Genomic DNA, 16,263 nt, shown 5'->3' on the forward strand with positions numbered 1-16,263 from the left:
TGTCACACAACACAATGGAGGGTATCCTCAATGTGAAGATGGGACTTGGTCTCCACAAGGACTGTGTGGTGGTTACTCCTACCAATACTCTCATGGACAAATGCACCTGCAGCTGGTAGATCGGTGAGGACAAGGTCAAGTAGCTTTTTTCCTCATTGGTTCCTTCACCGCCTGCTGCATATACAGTCTAGTAGCTATGTCCTTTAGGAATCAGCAAGTTTGGCCAATAGTGGTGTTACTGAGGCACCCTTGATGATGGACACTGATGTCCCCCACCCATAATATATTCTGTGCCCTTGCCACCTTCAATACTTCCTCCAAGTGGTGTTCAAAATGGAGGAGCTGATGGGGGGCAGTAGGTGGTAACCAGCAGGAGGTTTCCTTGCCCACGTTTAATCTGATGCCATTGGACTTCATGGGGTCCAGGGTCGACGCTGAGGACTCCCAGGGCAACTCCCTCCTGACTGTATATACCCCTGTGCCGCCACGACTGGTGGGTCTGTCCTGTCAGTGGGACAGGGATGGTTATGGTGATGTCTGGGACATGATCTGAAAGATATGATTCTGTGAGGATGACTATGGTAAGCTGTTGCTTGACTCATTGTGGGACAGCTCTCCCAATTTTGGCACATGCCCCCAGTAAGGACTTTGCAGGATTGACAGGGGGTGTGCCATTGTTGTTTCCGGTCTCTAGGTCAATACCTGATAGTTCATCCTGTTTCATTGCTTTTAGACTTCATAACAGTTTTGACACAATTGATTGGTTTGCTAGGCCACTTCAGAGGGCATTTAAGAGTCAACCACATCGCTGTGGGTTTGGAGTCAAATGTAGGCCAGACCAGGTAAGGACAGAAGATTTCCTTCCCTATAGGACATTACTGAACCAGAAACGTTTTTACAACAATTGACAATGGTTTCATGGTCACTATTACCGACTCTAGCTTTTAATTCCAAATTTATTAATTTGAGTTTAAAATTCATCAGCTGTGTTGGTGGAATCTGAACCTGTGTCCCTACAGCTATTAGCCTGGGCCTTTGGATTGCTAGTCTTGTGACATTAACACCATGTCGCCACCTTCAATTCATCTGGTGCTGTAGTAGTGATGCCACTAAACCACTGCTACATGTCCTGGCCCCAGCAGGTGAGGGCTTCCGATTGTGGCAGGATTCAGTCTTGAAGCCCACCCTCTGTAACAAATAACACCCAATCCAAGAAAATAGGTCAGGGTTGCAGAAGTCTCAGGGAGGTGGATGGGAATCCCACACCAACATGTACACCCCTGAAGAGGTGAATCTAGCCCATCGGGCCTTGTTTACTACTCAAACAGATTTGTATCCACTGTTCTTGTCAAAAATTGCATCAGGCTGTTAGTAATGTGCCAGGGAATTTTATCTTGCATCTTTGTTTCTTTCACTAAAGGAAAAGAACAATATGTTCAGAGCTTCAACTTTCTATCAGGGAAACCATTTGCCAAACCAGGAAATGTAAGCAATACGTCAACCTCTCACAGAATACACAAACAGACTGGACTGTGCAATAATTCTCCTTTAATTTTTTTGGAAGGACAGAAAGTGAACATCAGAGACCTGCTACTCTCACCATTGAAAGTTCACAGTTGGACAGGCAGCGAGTTTAACTTGAAGCCCGTTACAAGGCAACCTGCATCAATTTATATTCTTTCATCAAGCAGAGCTGTCAATCATGATAAGAATCACTTCAGAGTCTACTGCTTCAAGTCAGCTGAAACATTTACACTTTCAGTCTATGCTATTTGTGTGCTACATTATGTAATCTTTGTTATATGTGAGGGTTCAATCATGTGGGTCAGGATTCTATCTATATTTTAAGAAGCCTCTCTGCTTGGTGTCAATAGAAAATCAGATTCACTGTAGCTATAGCCGATTGCACCATGCACATACACAACTCTATAGAGTATTTTAATCTGTAGTAATGTGGACACAAACAGCCAATGGCAACCAACATACTCTTCACTGCAAAACTGTTTCACCCAGGTAACATTCTTTCAAATTACGTTTTGATTTGGTCAGCAAAATATTCCATGTTTCTTTATTTTGTAATGACACTATCTAGTCCTTTTTTGTTTACCTGATGTGGGCATTGCTGGCTGGGCCAGCATTTATTGCCCATCCTTAACTGCCCTTGAGAAGGTGGTGGTGAGCTGCCTTCTTGAACCGCTGCAGTCCATGTGGTGCAGGTTCATCCACAGTGCTGAAGGGAGGGAGTTCCAGGATTTTGACCCAATGACAGTGAAGGAATGGCGATATAGTTCTAAGTCAGGATGGTGAGTAGCTTGGATGGGAACTTGCAGATGGTGGTGTTCCCATGCATTTGCTACCCTTGTCTTTCCAGGTGCTAGAAGTCACAGGTTTGGAAGGTGCTGTCAAAGGAGCCTTGATGAGTTGCTGCAGTGCACCTAGTAGATGGTACACACTGCTGCGACTGTGCGCTGGTGTGGAGGGAGTAGATGTTGAAGGTGGTGGATGGGGTGCCAATCAGGGAGGCTGCTTTGTCCTGGATGGTGTCTTGAGTGTTGTTGGATCTGCACTCATCTAGGCAAGTGGAGAGCATTCCATCACACTCCTGATTTCTGCCTTGTAAATGGTGGACAGGCTTTGGGGAGGTCAAGAGGTGAATTACTCACTGCAGAATTCCCAATCTCCAATCTGTTCTTGTAGCCACAGTATCTATATGGCTAGTCCAGTTTAGTTTCTGGACAATTCAATAATAACCCCCGGATGTTGATCATGGGGGATTCAGCAATGGTATTATCACTGAATGTTAAGAGCAGATGATCAGATTTTCTCTTCTTGGAGATGGTCATTGCCTGGCATTTGTGTGGCGTGAATGTTGCTTGTCACTTATTAGCCCATGCCTGTATGTTATTCTAGTCTTGCTTCATATGGACACGTACTGCTTCAGTATCTCAGGAGTCATGAATGGTACTGATCATTGTGAAGTCATCAGTGAACATGCCCAGCAGCTGCCGCCATTCGTGTGATTTTGGGAAGCTAGGTGCTTGAAACCCGAAGTGTGCAGATTAGGCCTGATCAGAGCAGGTCTGAACCTTGTACAATCATTTGGATAGCCAGGGTACCCTTTTGTAGAGATAAGGTACATCTTTGGATATAGTCCCAGGACACCAATGGACAAGGTCAGGTGCCCTTTGGTGGAGGTCAGGTACTCTCTGGGAGAGGTCAGGTACCTTTGGGAGAGGTCAGGTGCCCTTTGCGAGTGTTAAAACTAGACATGAATGTGCATAAAAAGAGCACTGGAACTGTTAAAGCCATCAAAGGACTGTAAAGGTGTCCAAGAACTGTGAAAGCTGTCAAAGAACTGTCAATATGTCAAATTGCTTTCAAAACTCATTGGAACTGTCAAAGCAGTCAAGGAGTTTAACTCCTCTGGGCTTTAAATTTTTTTTAAAAATGTGTACAGCTTTGAAATAAATCAGTTCTGGCTATTTCACTCAATCTTTTGACATAAACCTGAGGGCTATAAGTATAGGATTTGTGCTACATGACTGATTTGATAACCTAACAATGGAATAGAGATGTCTGTTTTCATTAGAGATGAAGTACATGAGTGAAATGTTTATTTTTGTAAGAGAGTAGTTGAAGGAATTTCAGTGTATGAACTTTAAGATTCTGAAGAGTCTTGACAGGGTGGGTGTAAAGAGGATGCTTCCTCTTGTGGGAGGGTCTAGAACTAGGGGTCACTGTTTAAAAATGAGGGGGGCGCTCATTTAAGACAGAGACGAGGAGAATTTTTCTCTCAGTGGGTAGTGAGTCTTTGGAACTTTCTTCCTCAAAAGGCGATGGAAGCAGATTCTTTGAATATTTTTAAGGCAGAACCAGATAGATTCTTGATTAACAATGGGCTGAAAGGTTATTGGGGGTAGGCAGGAATGTGGGGTTGAGGTTACAATCAGATCAGCCATAATTTATTGAATGGCGCAGCAGGCTTGAGGGGCTGAGTGGCCTACTCCTGCTCCTAATTCATATGTGTGTTTGTTTCAATGAGATTTTTTTAAAAAATCGTGACATCATCAATAGACATATAATTTTATTTTATGTCAGCATGGCTACTGAGGTTTGCCCATGGTTGATACTAGGTGAGCTGTCAAGGAGGGATAAGGGCAAAGGGGGACATCGGTTGGCATGATTTGGCACTTTGTTGGCATAGTGGCTATTAAGGACCATAGGGATGAGTAGAGGGCATGAGCTGGCCTAATGAGGAGCCATGGGGTGGGTACAGCGGCATAGGTTGGCATGGGTGGTATGGAGGTCATTAAGGGGTGGGTGAAGGGCATGAGGTTGCATGGGTTGGTATGAATGGGGCATGTGGCGAGGGGTGACAGCTGGATGTTCTTTATTATTTTTTCAATCTTTCACATAGTGTCAGAGCACCGAGGCAGGCCTTCCAGCCAGACCTCCTTCGCACCTGGCTGCTTCTGCACTGGTTCTGGGGTCGGTGGGCCCGATTTCTGATATAGCTCACCCCCCAGAACAAAAATCCCAATTTCTGGGCCTTTTTTTCCCAGGTTAGGTTTGTGGAGCCGGAAAATGTTGAAAATCAGGGCCATTGATTCCAGTTTTGCCAGACTATACTCAGTCAAATGCTGTCTTGATGTCCAGGGAGTCACTTTCACATCACAAGTTCAGCTCTTGTCCATGTTTGGGCCAAGGCTGTAATGAGGTCAGGAGCTGAATGCCCCCGCCAGAGCCCAAACTGAGAGTCAGTGAGCAGGTTATTGCTGATAAGTGCTGCTTGATAGCACTGGCGACGACCCCTTCCATCGTTTTCCTGATGATCGAGAGTAGACTGATGGGCTGATAATTGGCTGGGTTGGATTTGTCCTGCTTTTTGTGGACCCTCCTGCCTGATCCCTCTATTCCACTGACATTAGCCTCCTGTTTACCTCTCTTTTTGCCCAGCTAATTGGTGCTGTGCCTTCAGCTTCCAGGCCCAACATTCGAATTCCCTTCTAAGCTCTTCTGCCGGTTCTACCTTACTCATCATGTTTAAAACTATCCTCTGAAGAAATCTTTGCCATCGCCGAATGTTCCTTTCTGTATTCCTTACACCTCTGTGAATTGTATAGGGACATTTTCTTTGTTAAAGACACACACAAGTGTAAATGTTATTGTTATGTATATTGTTGCCTGCCTTAAAACTTCTGTACCTCTCCAGTGCACAAGTTTTGGGAAAAAAGGACATGCTACACTTGTATGTAAAGACAACACATATTTCAAACAAATCTTTAATTGTCAGAGCTGCACAATTCCTTTTTTAATTCCATGGTTTTGAAAGGTTAGTGAAAGCACACACAAATGGAGTAGTGATGCATCATCTTATTCAACCAGCAACACTGGTTAACCTCAAATTTCCTCTTCTCTTGTACAACCGCAACAGCAATTTTGCACCCACTTGTTTTTTTCTTGTAATAGCGTAACTACACAATGACTTGACAATGCATTTACTGCTCCCACTTCGATGAAATCAAAAATTCCTGCACTGCAAATAAGATCTCAGCAGGCCCTGGGGTGGTGTTCTCACCCGACTGCTAATCCAGAAACCCAGGGTAATGCTCTGGGTTCGAATCGCACCAAGCAGATGGTGGAATTTGAATTCAATAAAAATCTGGAACTAAAAGTCTAATGATGATCATGAAACCATTGTCAATTGTCATAAAAACCCATCTGATTCGCTAATGTCCTTCAGGGTAGGAAATCTGCTGTCTTCACCTGCTCTGGCCTAGATGTGACTCCAGGCCCACAGCAATGTAGTTGACTCTTAAATGCCCTATGAAATGGCCTAGCAAGCCACTCAGTTGTAACAAACCGCTAAAAAGTCAATAAAAAAGAATGAAATCGAATCGACCACCCGGCATCGACCTGGACACCAGAAACAACGACGACAATGGCAAACCCAGCCCTGGGTCCCTGAAAAGTCCTCCTTACAAACATCTGGAGTCCAGTGCCAAAACTTGGAGAGCTGTCTCACAGACTAGTCAAGCAACAGCCTGACATAATCATACTGACAGAATCATACCTTACAGATCATGTCCCAGACACCAGCATCACCATCCCTGGGTATGTCCAGTCCAACTGGCAGGACAGACCCAGTAGAGGTGGCGACACAGTGGTATACAGTCGGGAAGGAGTTGCCCTGGGAGTCCTCGACATTGACCCCTGCCCCCATAACGTCTCATTGGATCAGGTTAAACACGGGCAAGGAAACCTCCTGCTGCTTATGACGTTCCGATCCTCCCCAACCCCTCAGCTAATGAAGCAGTACTCCTCCATACTGAACACCACTTGGGGGACTTGGAGTAAGCACTGAGGGTGGCAAGGGTGCAGAATGTACTCCGGGTGGGGGAGTTTAATGTTCACTACCAAGTGTGGCTCAGTAGCACCACCACAGACCGAGCTGGTATATTTCTAAAGGACATAGCTGATAGACTGGATCTGCTGCAGGTGGTGAGGGAATACCGGCACACTTAAAAATTAGGTGTCAACCTGGTGAAGCTACACCGGACTACTTGTGTGCCAAACAGCATAAGCAGCAAGTGATAGACAGAGCTAAGTGATTTCACAACCAACAGGTCGGATCTAAACTCTGCAGTCCTGCCACATCCAGTCGTGAATGGCAGTGGACAATTAAACAACTCACTGGAGGAGGAGGCTCCACATATATCCCCATCCACAAAGATGGGGAAGACCAGCACATCAGTGCAACAGGTAAGACTGAAGCATTCGCAACAATATTCAGCCAGAAGTGCTGAGTGGATGATCCATCTCAGCCTCCTCCAGAGGTCCCCAGCATCACAGATGTCAGTCTTCAGCCAATTCGATTCACTCCATGTGATACCAAGAAATTGCTGAAGGCACTGGATACTGCAAAGAAGATGGGCCCTGACAATATTCCAGCAATAGTACTGAAGACTTGTGCTCTACAACTTGCTGTGCCACTAGCCAAGCTATTCCAGTACAGCTACAACACTGGCATCTACCCAGCTATGTAAAAAATTGCCCAGATATGTCCGGCACAAAAAGCAGGACAAATCCAACCCGGCCAATTACCACCCCATCAGTCTACTCTCGATCATCAGTAATGTAATGGAGGAGGTCATCAACAGTGCTCTCAAGCGGCACTTGCTTAGTAATAACCTGCTCACTGACGCTCAGTTTGGGTTCTGCCAGGATCACTCAGCTTCAGACCTCATTACAGCCTTGGTTCAAACATGGACAAAAGAGCTGAACTCCAGAGGTGAGGTGAGAGTGACTGCCCTTGACATCAAGGCTGCATTTGACCGAGTGTGACATCAAGGGGCCCTAGCAAAAATGGAGACAATGGGAAAACTCTCCGCTGGCTAGAGTCATTCATAGCACAAAGGAAGATGGCTGCGGTCAATCATCTCAGTTCCAGGTCACCACTACAGGAGTTCCTCATGGTACAGTCCTAGGGCCAAACATCTTTAGCTGCTTCATTGACAACCTTCCTTCCTGCATAAGGTCAGAAGTGGGGATGTTTACTGATGATTGCACATTGTTCAGCACCATTCATGACTCCTCAGATACTGAAGCAGTCCATGTCCATATGCATCAAGTCCTGGACAATATCCTGGCTTGGGCTGACAAGTGGCAAGCAACATTTGCACCACACAAATGCCAGGCAATAACCATCTCCAACAAGAGAGAATCTAACCATTGCCCCTTGACATTCAATGGCTTTACCACAGCTGAATCCCCCACAATCAACATCCTAGGGGTTGCTTTTGACCAGAAACTGAACGGGACTAGCCATATAAATACTGTGGCTACAAGAGCAGGTCAGAGGCTAGGAATCCTGCAGTGAGTAACCCACCTCCTGACTCCCCAAAGCCTGTCCACCATCTACAAGGCACAAGTTAGGAGTGTGATGGAATACTCTCCACTTGCCTGGATGAGTGCAGCTCCAACAACACTCAAGAAGCTTGACGCCATCTATGACAAAGCAGCCCACTTGATTGGCACCCCTTCCTCAAAGATTAATTCCCTCCACCACCGATGAACGGTGGCAGCAATGTGCACCATCTACAAGTTGCACCTCAGAAACTCACCCAGGCTCCTTAGATAGCACCTTCCAAACCCATGACTGCCATCATCTAGAAGGACGAGGGCAGCAGACACCATGGGAACACCACCACTTGAAAGTTCCCCTCCAAGCCACTCACCATCCTGACTTGGAAATATATTGCCATTCTTTCACTGTTGCTGGGTCAAAATTCTGGAACTCCCTCCTTAACAGCACTTTTGGGTGTACCTACACCATGTGGGCTTCAGCGGTTCAAGAAGATAGCTCACCACCACTTTCTCAGGGCAATAAATGCAGGGCCAGCTAGCGAAGCCCACATCCCGTAAATGAATAAAAATAAATAAATAAACAAACCTGGGGCATCTTAATCTGGATCAAATCAAGGACCAAACAGCAGATATCAGGAACCAAATTGATGGTTTCAAAATAGCTTCTCACCAGGTAGTTTGCCATTTGTGCATGTTACAATTCTGTATTAGTAACTTATAATTGCAATTATACAACATTACTGCAGTTATTTGAAAATCCTCATGTACTCAGTAATATAAATACAGTTGTTTTGAATAATATAACGGGGTTGGTGTTGAACTTTGTAAGCCCATTAAAAAAAATTAAGCAAACAATTGTCGAGCAGCAATTTGTCTGTTTTCACAGTAAAACATGACCAGGAGTTACTCACCGTAAATATTAATGATGGCAAGGGAGTATAATGTGTTGGGTGAATCATAGACAGGAGGCTGGGCAAGTGACCTTCTCGTGACCCCACAAAGAATAATCTGCAATAATAAAAAAGAACTATTGAGGTTAAAAAAAAACAGGTGCAGCAGGGAAAGCAAACACTTACTGATATTAAAAGATGAATTCAGTTTCCTGGGAAATGCTGATTCTTGACCCATCCGCATCATCCTCCTACGCCTTTCCAGTGTCATCTAGCTAGATGGGGCTGCCCTTGTCTATCCACTCAAAGCCAGGGAATCATCTGTAATGGCTTCGTTTCTCACTCATGTACCATTATCTTTGATGTCTCACAAGGATCTAGCCTTGGCCTCTGCTACTTCTCATCTGCATGCTGCCGCCGACAACATCTTCAGAAAATACAGCATCACAGTTCACAACACCCAAGTTTACCTCACCGTCACCTCTATCAACTGGCCCTTCCACTGTCTCTAAATTGTCAGATTGCTTGTCCAACCTCCAGTATTAGAGGGCAGGAATCCTCTCCAATTAAATACTGGGAAGACTTCAGCCATTGTCATCAGACCCTGCCATAAATTCTATTTTCTAGTCACTGACTCCATCCCTCTCAGGCAACTGTCTGAGGCTGAACCAAACTTTTCCCAACCTTGGTGTTACAATGACCTCCAGTTGAGTTTCTAACCACATTTCTACGCCCTTACCAAGACTTCCTATTTCCACCTTTGTAACATTACTTGACTCTGCCCTCGCATCACCTCATCTGCTGCTGAAATCCTCATCCAGTCTTTGTTTACCATTGGCAGGCATGCCTTCAGCTACCAAGGACTTAAATTCTGGAATTCCCTTCCCAAAATTCTCCACCTCTCTTTCCTCCTTTAAGATGCTCCATAAAACCCCTATCTTTGACCAAGCCTCTGATCATCTGCACTGATATCTCCTCAGGGACTCGGTGTCAAATTTTGTTAAATAATACTCCTGTGAGGCACCTTTAGGCATTTTACTTATTTTTAAATTCATTTTTACGGGATGTGGGCTTCACTTGCTCAGCCAGCGTTTATTGCCCATCCCCAATTGCCCTTGAGGAGGTGGTGATGAGCTGTCTTCCTGAACCGCTGCAGTTCATGTGGTGTAGTATATAGTCCTGCTTTCTACCCTTAATGTCACCATTAGCACATCCTTTAGCTAATATCGCTACTGTCAACACCCCTTTGTCCTTTTGTTTATGACATCTTTGGCAATCTCTCCTTTGCCTTCACCTATCACTGGCCCTCTATCCAGCTCCACCTGTCCTACCCTCCTTAAACAGCTTATATTTCACCACATTTCTATTTCTCTTTAGTTCTGATGACGAGTCATACGGAATCGAAACGTTAACTCTGTCTTCCTTTCCACAGATACTGTCAGGCCTGCTGAGTTTTTCCAGCAATTTTTGTTTTTATTCATAGGATGAAGGGGAGGGAAAGCAGGGGCACTAGGAAAGACAATACTAGGCAGGGGCTGGGCTGATGCAGGTCAATGTATTTAACCTGGTCTCCCTTTAGTGGCCATTCCAAATGGATTATAGTACATGTATCGTACATAAATGTCTAGTGCAAAGCTTGTGCACAGGCTATTAATTGTATTAAGTCCCGCCGTTCGCACGGGTTATGTTCCTGCAAAACATCGCAAAAGGTGAAATCGCACAGAAGGAACATACTTTTGAAGGAGACTCATTTAAATGGGTTCCAGCCATGCACGGGCAGCACTGGTTTGGGCAGTTACAGTACTCTACAATAACCTGTGCTTCTCTTCACTGAAGCTGTTAGACCTGCTGTGTATACTCCACATTTTTACTTTTTGTTTCCGATTTCCAGCACTGGAAGTTTTACTCGCAACCCATTTAAAAATCACAGTTAATGAAAAATAGAAAAACCCAGGGCCAACAAGGGGTAAAATATATTCTGGAAAATTCCTCTCCAATCCCTTCCCCTCAGGTCACTGAAACCAGACAAGGAGATGCCATGAACTAAGGATTACAAAGATTTATAAAGACACTTACATTCTGTATTATGTGATTTCTGTCCTTGGCAGGAACTAATTCAGTTCCCTCTCAAAGTATTCGGAGAGTCAGCACCTACCACACCAGCCAGAACCTCACTTTTCTCCGAGAAGAGACAAATCACCTAATATCCAGTCTATTTCTACTCATATAGTTCAAACTTGTGTTCACTGCTTCTCCCAAATCCATTGACCTGGAACACATTACATTGTGAGACAAATCTGATTTGCGCATTTGCGAACAGCTATTATAAAATAAAGATCTTTTGAAAATTAATTAATGATTAAACTGATATCTTGGGGTAAGTTAACTGATCCCACACTCGAGCTCTGCCCAAATGGTGTGCCTATCAAAGAATCAGTGCAGAGATTTGGGCCTTTCAAACACGGATAAGCGAACATTGCTCACACGATGGAAATGCGGTGTACCAAGTACAAAGCGCGGGTAAGTGAAAACGAATAAGTAAGCGAATAAGGAAGTTGCAAAAGGCGGGATTTTACTGCATTAATTGTTTAATGGCGAGCAGGCGGTGGGCATTAATTGGGGTGTCACTTGAACACATGTAAGGAGACCGGTATTGAAGCTGTGGTCTAGTTGAGTTAGGAACTGTATGTATGTAATGTTTCATTCTTCAAACAAATTTTAGACCAAGGAAAGATTGGCTCCAGTTCTACTTTCACCAACTGGTTTTCTGGAATAGAACAAGGGCTCCCAGGCCCTTTTGCACTTACTATTTGCGCTGGCTACCATTGTTGCCATTGTGTTGAAAAACACCTAACACCACAGCTATAAATCTTAGTAAACTGATAATACAATTAATCCAGCAGAACTGGATTCTCCACAACTCAGCTTACCAGTGCTGTTCTATTGGGGAGGTGAAGCCATATGAATCTCGTGACAAAAAACAAGCAAGTTGTGTCGATATAATGCCTTATCAAATTCTCAGAATGTCTTAAATTGCTTCACAATAAATGGTTTACTTTTGTTATATGGGAAAAATGCCAGCCAATTTGTGCCAGGGTCTCATGAACAGAAAATGAATGATTTTTTTGATGCTTTTGCGTAAAGGAATAATATTGGCCAGGACAAATAGAAGTCAAGGGGTTTCTAAGCCCAACTAAGCAAGCAGACAACTCCTCAGATTAATATCACGCCCAAAAGTCAGTGTGTTCAACAACACAGAGCTCTGAGTACAGCATTGAAGTGTCAGCCTAAATTATGTGGTGAAGTGGGAACTGGACCAACAAACCTTTGAATCAAGAGTCCAGATTGCTACCAATTGTACAGCCTGAGCGACCTAACAGATAACCATGCTAGTGCCAGGTGTGCAGAGAAGCAAGTTACTTATGAAAAATAGTTTATAACATTTTGGTCTGAATTTTATTGCAAGGCATTTTCACTGCTAGAAGAGAATCAGGGTGGGATCAATGCCAGGAACAGTGAACAAGCACTATTGGGGTTGGAAGATGAAGTACCCATGATGCATCAGAAGAGGAAGAGTCCAAATTAAAGAGACAGAACTGTCCCCAAGTGGTAAACAAGAATTTCTGTAAAAGGCTAAACAAGATAATTTTCTGGGGCTAGCAGAGAGGAAAAGGTACCACTCTTGTGCCCTGTCCCATCAAAAAGTGTTCTTGCAGGCTTCCACTGTGACCCCAATGACGACCACTAGTTTACTCTCCAGAAGGCGACAACAATGACAGAAAGAAGGGAATCGGGTGGATTCCTGGGATCTTCCTTCCATGTTTACATGCAATGAGAGGTTCTGGATTCTAGCTATCTAGTTCCCTACAATGGAAGAGGGAGGAAAATCAAGATCGGTGATGGTTATCTTTGTCTGATGTCTCTGCAATCTGCAATCTGCAATGCAGCATCAAAATATCAAGACCAAACTGTACCTAAGATAGTTCAGTTGAAGTGCTTGTTAATCTAATGATTTTGAAAAACACTATTTGTCAAGGAGCTGCAAGAACGGAGCACTGATTTACCGATCCATATAATACGTTACAAGGCATTTAAAAGGCTTATTAACATAGATGTTTATTAATTGCAATAATGCCAAATATAAAATTACAACATTTTAATAAGGTTACCTAGATGAAGTGAAGAGCGATCCATTGACAGAACCAAAACAAGAGAGTCCTACAAATACAGGGACAATCCAGGCCATCACTCCCAGGTGGATATTACCAAACTCCTACAAAAATAAGGAAAAACACAGTCTTAAAATAAACAAAGAAAACAAATACTGCAACTCGACTTCAGGTTGGAAATAATTCAGCATAAAAGGCTAATGTAAAAAGCAATCAGTTTAGATTTTGTGCACCTGTATGGTTAAATGCTTACTTCAAAGAGTGCTTAACTTGGGCAATACAGAACCAAAATGTTTTCTAAAATAAAAGCAAAATACTCTGGGTGCTGAAGAGCTGAAATAAGAACAGAAAGTTTTTTCGGAGAAGAGTCACATTGGCCTTGAAACATTAACTCTTGTTTCTCTCTTTCTGGCAGACCTGCTGAGTTTTTCAGCACTTTCTGTTTTTATACCAAAATATTTTCATCCACTTTTGACTGTGAATATTGGTTTATTTTACCAACAAAATTCCATGCACAGTGTAGGAGAAGAAACAGAATGAACAGAGAAATTGTGTAGCTGATAGACAGATTCTACCACGCATGCTTCCAACATTGTTCCTTGTCCCAGGAAAAAAGTTATTTGACGAGTGAAAGCAGAAAACAACCATTTCACCTGACCTCTTAGTTACAGGAAATGAATTTCCCTTACAACAGAATCTTAAAAACAAATTCCAGACACTGGAATAGAAATTCAGCTTTGTAGTCACATGCCCTAAAAAGTGCTCCCTGTCTGCAAGTTACACAATCCAACAAGTTATGGAGATATCTACAGTGCAGATTATGCCATTCTTGAAGAGAACACATTCAGGATGCTTGCAATGAATCAAAATGCGGATTAAATAAAAGTTGCAAATATAAAAGCACTTGTAAAAATAGCCAAATGCATCCATGTCCTTGTTTTGCAAAGTTTGAAGCCATGCTAAGGATTAGTCTTCTGCAACCATTGTGGGCAACATGTCAACTCCTTTGTGGGTTATCAAATTTACAGGAAAAACAGAATAATTTCTGTGAAACAGAAAAGAAAGATGCAACTTATATCTTGTGCAGTATACACCCATCCAAGCTCCAGGATTCATATCTCCTGGTCAGACAATTATGATGAAGCCATGAAATTTCATGGAAGTAATAAGAACAATATTCATATTAATAGCTAAATGCAGAGCCATCGATGTCACTTGCAAAAAAATTGGCAAAACTACTTAGTTATATATGTCACTAAAATCATGTTTCAAACTAATGGATGCTCATGATCATTCAACTGTAACCACTTACCACAGCAACAGCCTGTGTGTGTAGCATTGCCTCAGGAGACAGAGTAGTAAAATATGCCATATTGGTCAACACATAAACAACAGTCACTATGGGCATGGAGATGATGATAGCACGAGGCAAATTTCTGAGGAACAAAAAAGATTATTAATGGTAAGAATGCTAGATGAAAATTCACATATTCACGAAAATCTATTGATCTTTTTAGAGTAGCAGGCACAACAATCGCTTATTGTACAGTTCTCACAGCATGGTTATGAAGCACAGGCATGTAATATTCCAATGGTGCAGGTTGTATTGCATAGACTGCACAAGGCAAAGATCCGAGACTTTAACATTCAGGAATTATATTAATAAGCAGTGGACCCACAAAAACGCCCAGTACAGTTTTTGCAGCAAACAGGAATGGTTTAGCTCTTTTCGTAGAAGGAATGTTATTTTATTTGATCTTTGGGATAACTGCCTTTATTCAATAGCTTTAAAGCCAATGATCATTTACTGTGTTACAAATCAATTAATAGGCTGGGGAACTGAAGGAACCTTTATAGTAACAGGAAACATCACTGATTTTCAAGGACAATTACATTGAGTTGTACTTGATTTTGGAAATAGATGCATAAGTAAGGAAGCTGTGCTAAACCTTTAAAAATCTCCAGTTAGGCCTCAGCTGGAGTATCATGTATAATTATGGGCACTATACTTCAGAAAGGATATCAAAGCCTTGAAGAGGGTACCAAGAATGTTTAACAAGATGATATCAGGAATGAGGGACTCCAGTTATGTGGGGGAGAATGGAGAAGCTGAAATTGTTCTCTTAAAATAATCAGCAAAAGAATTAGGGGGGGGAAATGAAGGGAAGTTTGTCTTCATGGAGAATTGTTAAGTTCCGGACTGCACTACCTGAAAGGGTAGTGGCATCATCAGATTTCAAAAGGCAACTCCATACGTATTTCAAGAGGACTCATTTGCAGTGTTATGGGGAGAAGACTGTAGGGGTGGGACTAAATCAGTTGGAACTTTCAATGATGGGCTGAATGGCTTCCTTCTGTGCTTTAAAATTGTATGATTCTTCCATGAAAGTTCTCAGACACTCTGGGCTTAATCTTAACCTAAACCACCCATCCAGAAATTGGCAACTCTGATTTATATCCTCTCTCCTGATTTTACTCTTCATTTAATATTGGATTCCACTGGTTTCCCGCCCAGCAAGTTAGGTTAAAATTACCCCACTGTATTAGATTCCAAACAGGAGAACATTAAAAAAAAGATAGCTCTCCAAACTTAGATCAGGGCTTAAACAAAGCCACAAAATCTTTATGCTTATGTTTAGGACATGCTTTAAGACACTGCTAAATTATTCTTTCTTTCCTAACTAATTATAAACTTATATAATTATAATTAGTTCACTCAAGCAGTCCAAATGGTTGGCCTTGTTTAGTACTATAATTTATATGGTGGTGATGTTTAGCTTGATTGATGTCTAAAGTAAAAACTACAAATGTCCCAGATTTTATAGTTTTAATGACAGTGAAACTGCCAGCTTTCTCTAACATTATTCTGTGAAACTGACAGCATCTTCTCTGTTTCATGTTAAATTCCATGGATTTTCTTTCAGGTTTGTTAATGAGAGGTCAATTTCTACCTTAATCCCTTGCTTATAACCTTTATTTTGTTTTCTGTAAATTAAGTGAACAATAAAATCATCTTATTAAGATCCCTACAGCCGACACCAGAATGAAATTAACATCGGGAAAGGCGAAATCCATGACAAGAAGATTGCTAGATCTCTGTGGGCAGCTTTCTGTGGTCAGTGGCAAGCGTCTTCGCTCTGCCACTGACCACAAATTCCAGGCTAATGTTACATTCCAAGTTTAACAGGAGGTGTAACTAGGTTCAGTGCCAGTCAATTTATTCAAAAGATCAACCTGCTCAAGGACTAGGTGTGGTCAAGTCCAGTCTATGCTTGAAAACCTGAAGTATTGGTCTTTCCAACAGTACGTACGACAAGCAAACAAAGTTTACATGTAGG

The 16,263-nt window shown here is 42.7% G+C and overlaps 1 protein-coding gene across 1 annotated transcript in view; it reads right to left on the reverse strand.

Annotated features, from left to right (window-relative positions):
- The window catches only part of slc7a5 (solute carrier family 7 member 5), an 86,455-nt gene that overhangs the window by 13,148 nt on the left and 57,044 nt on the right, over positions 1-16,263 (reverse strand). Inside the window, exons 5-7 of the mRNA XM_078544432.1 lie at positions 14,238-14,361; positions 12,926-13,029; positions 8,778-8,874 (exon numbers count right to left, since the gene is read on the reverse strand). Of these exons, the coding sequence (XP_078400558.1) occupies positions 8,778-8,874; positions 12,926-13,029; positions 14,238-14,361 (325 nt within the window). The remainder of the gene's footprint in view (positions 1-8,777; positions 8,875-12,925; positions 13,030-14,237; positions 14,362-16,263) is intronic.

This window comes from Cetorhinus maximus, chromosome 6 (assembly GCF_964194155.1).
Source record: "Cetorhinus maximus chromosome 6, sCetMax3.hap1.1, whole genome shotgun sequence".
In the NCBI taxonomy this organism is placed as follows: domain Eukaryota; kingdom Metazoa; phylum Chordata; class Chondrichthyes; order Lamniformes; family Cetorhinidae; genus Cetorhinus; species Cetorhinus maximus.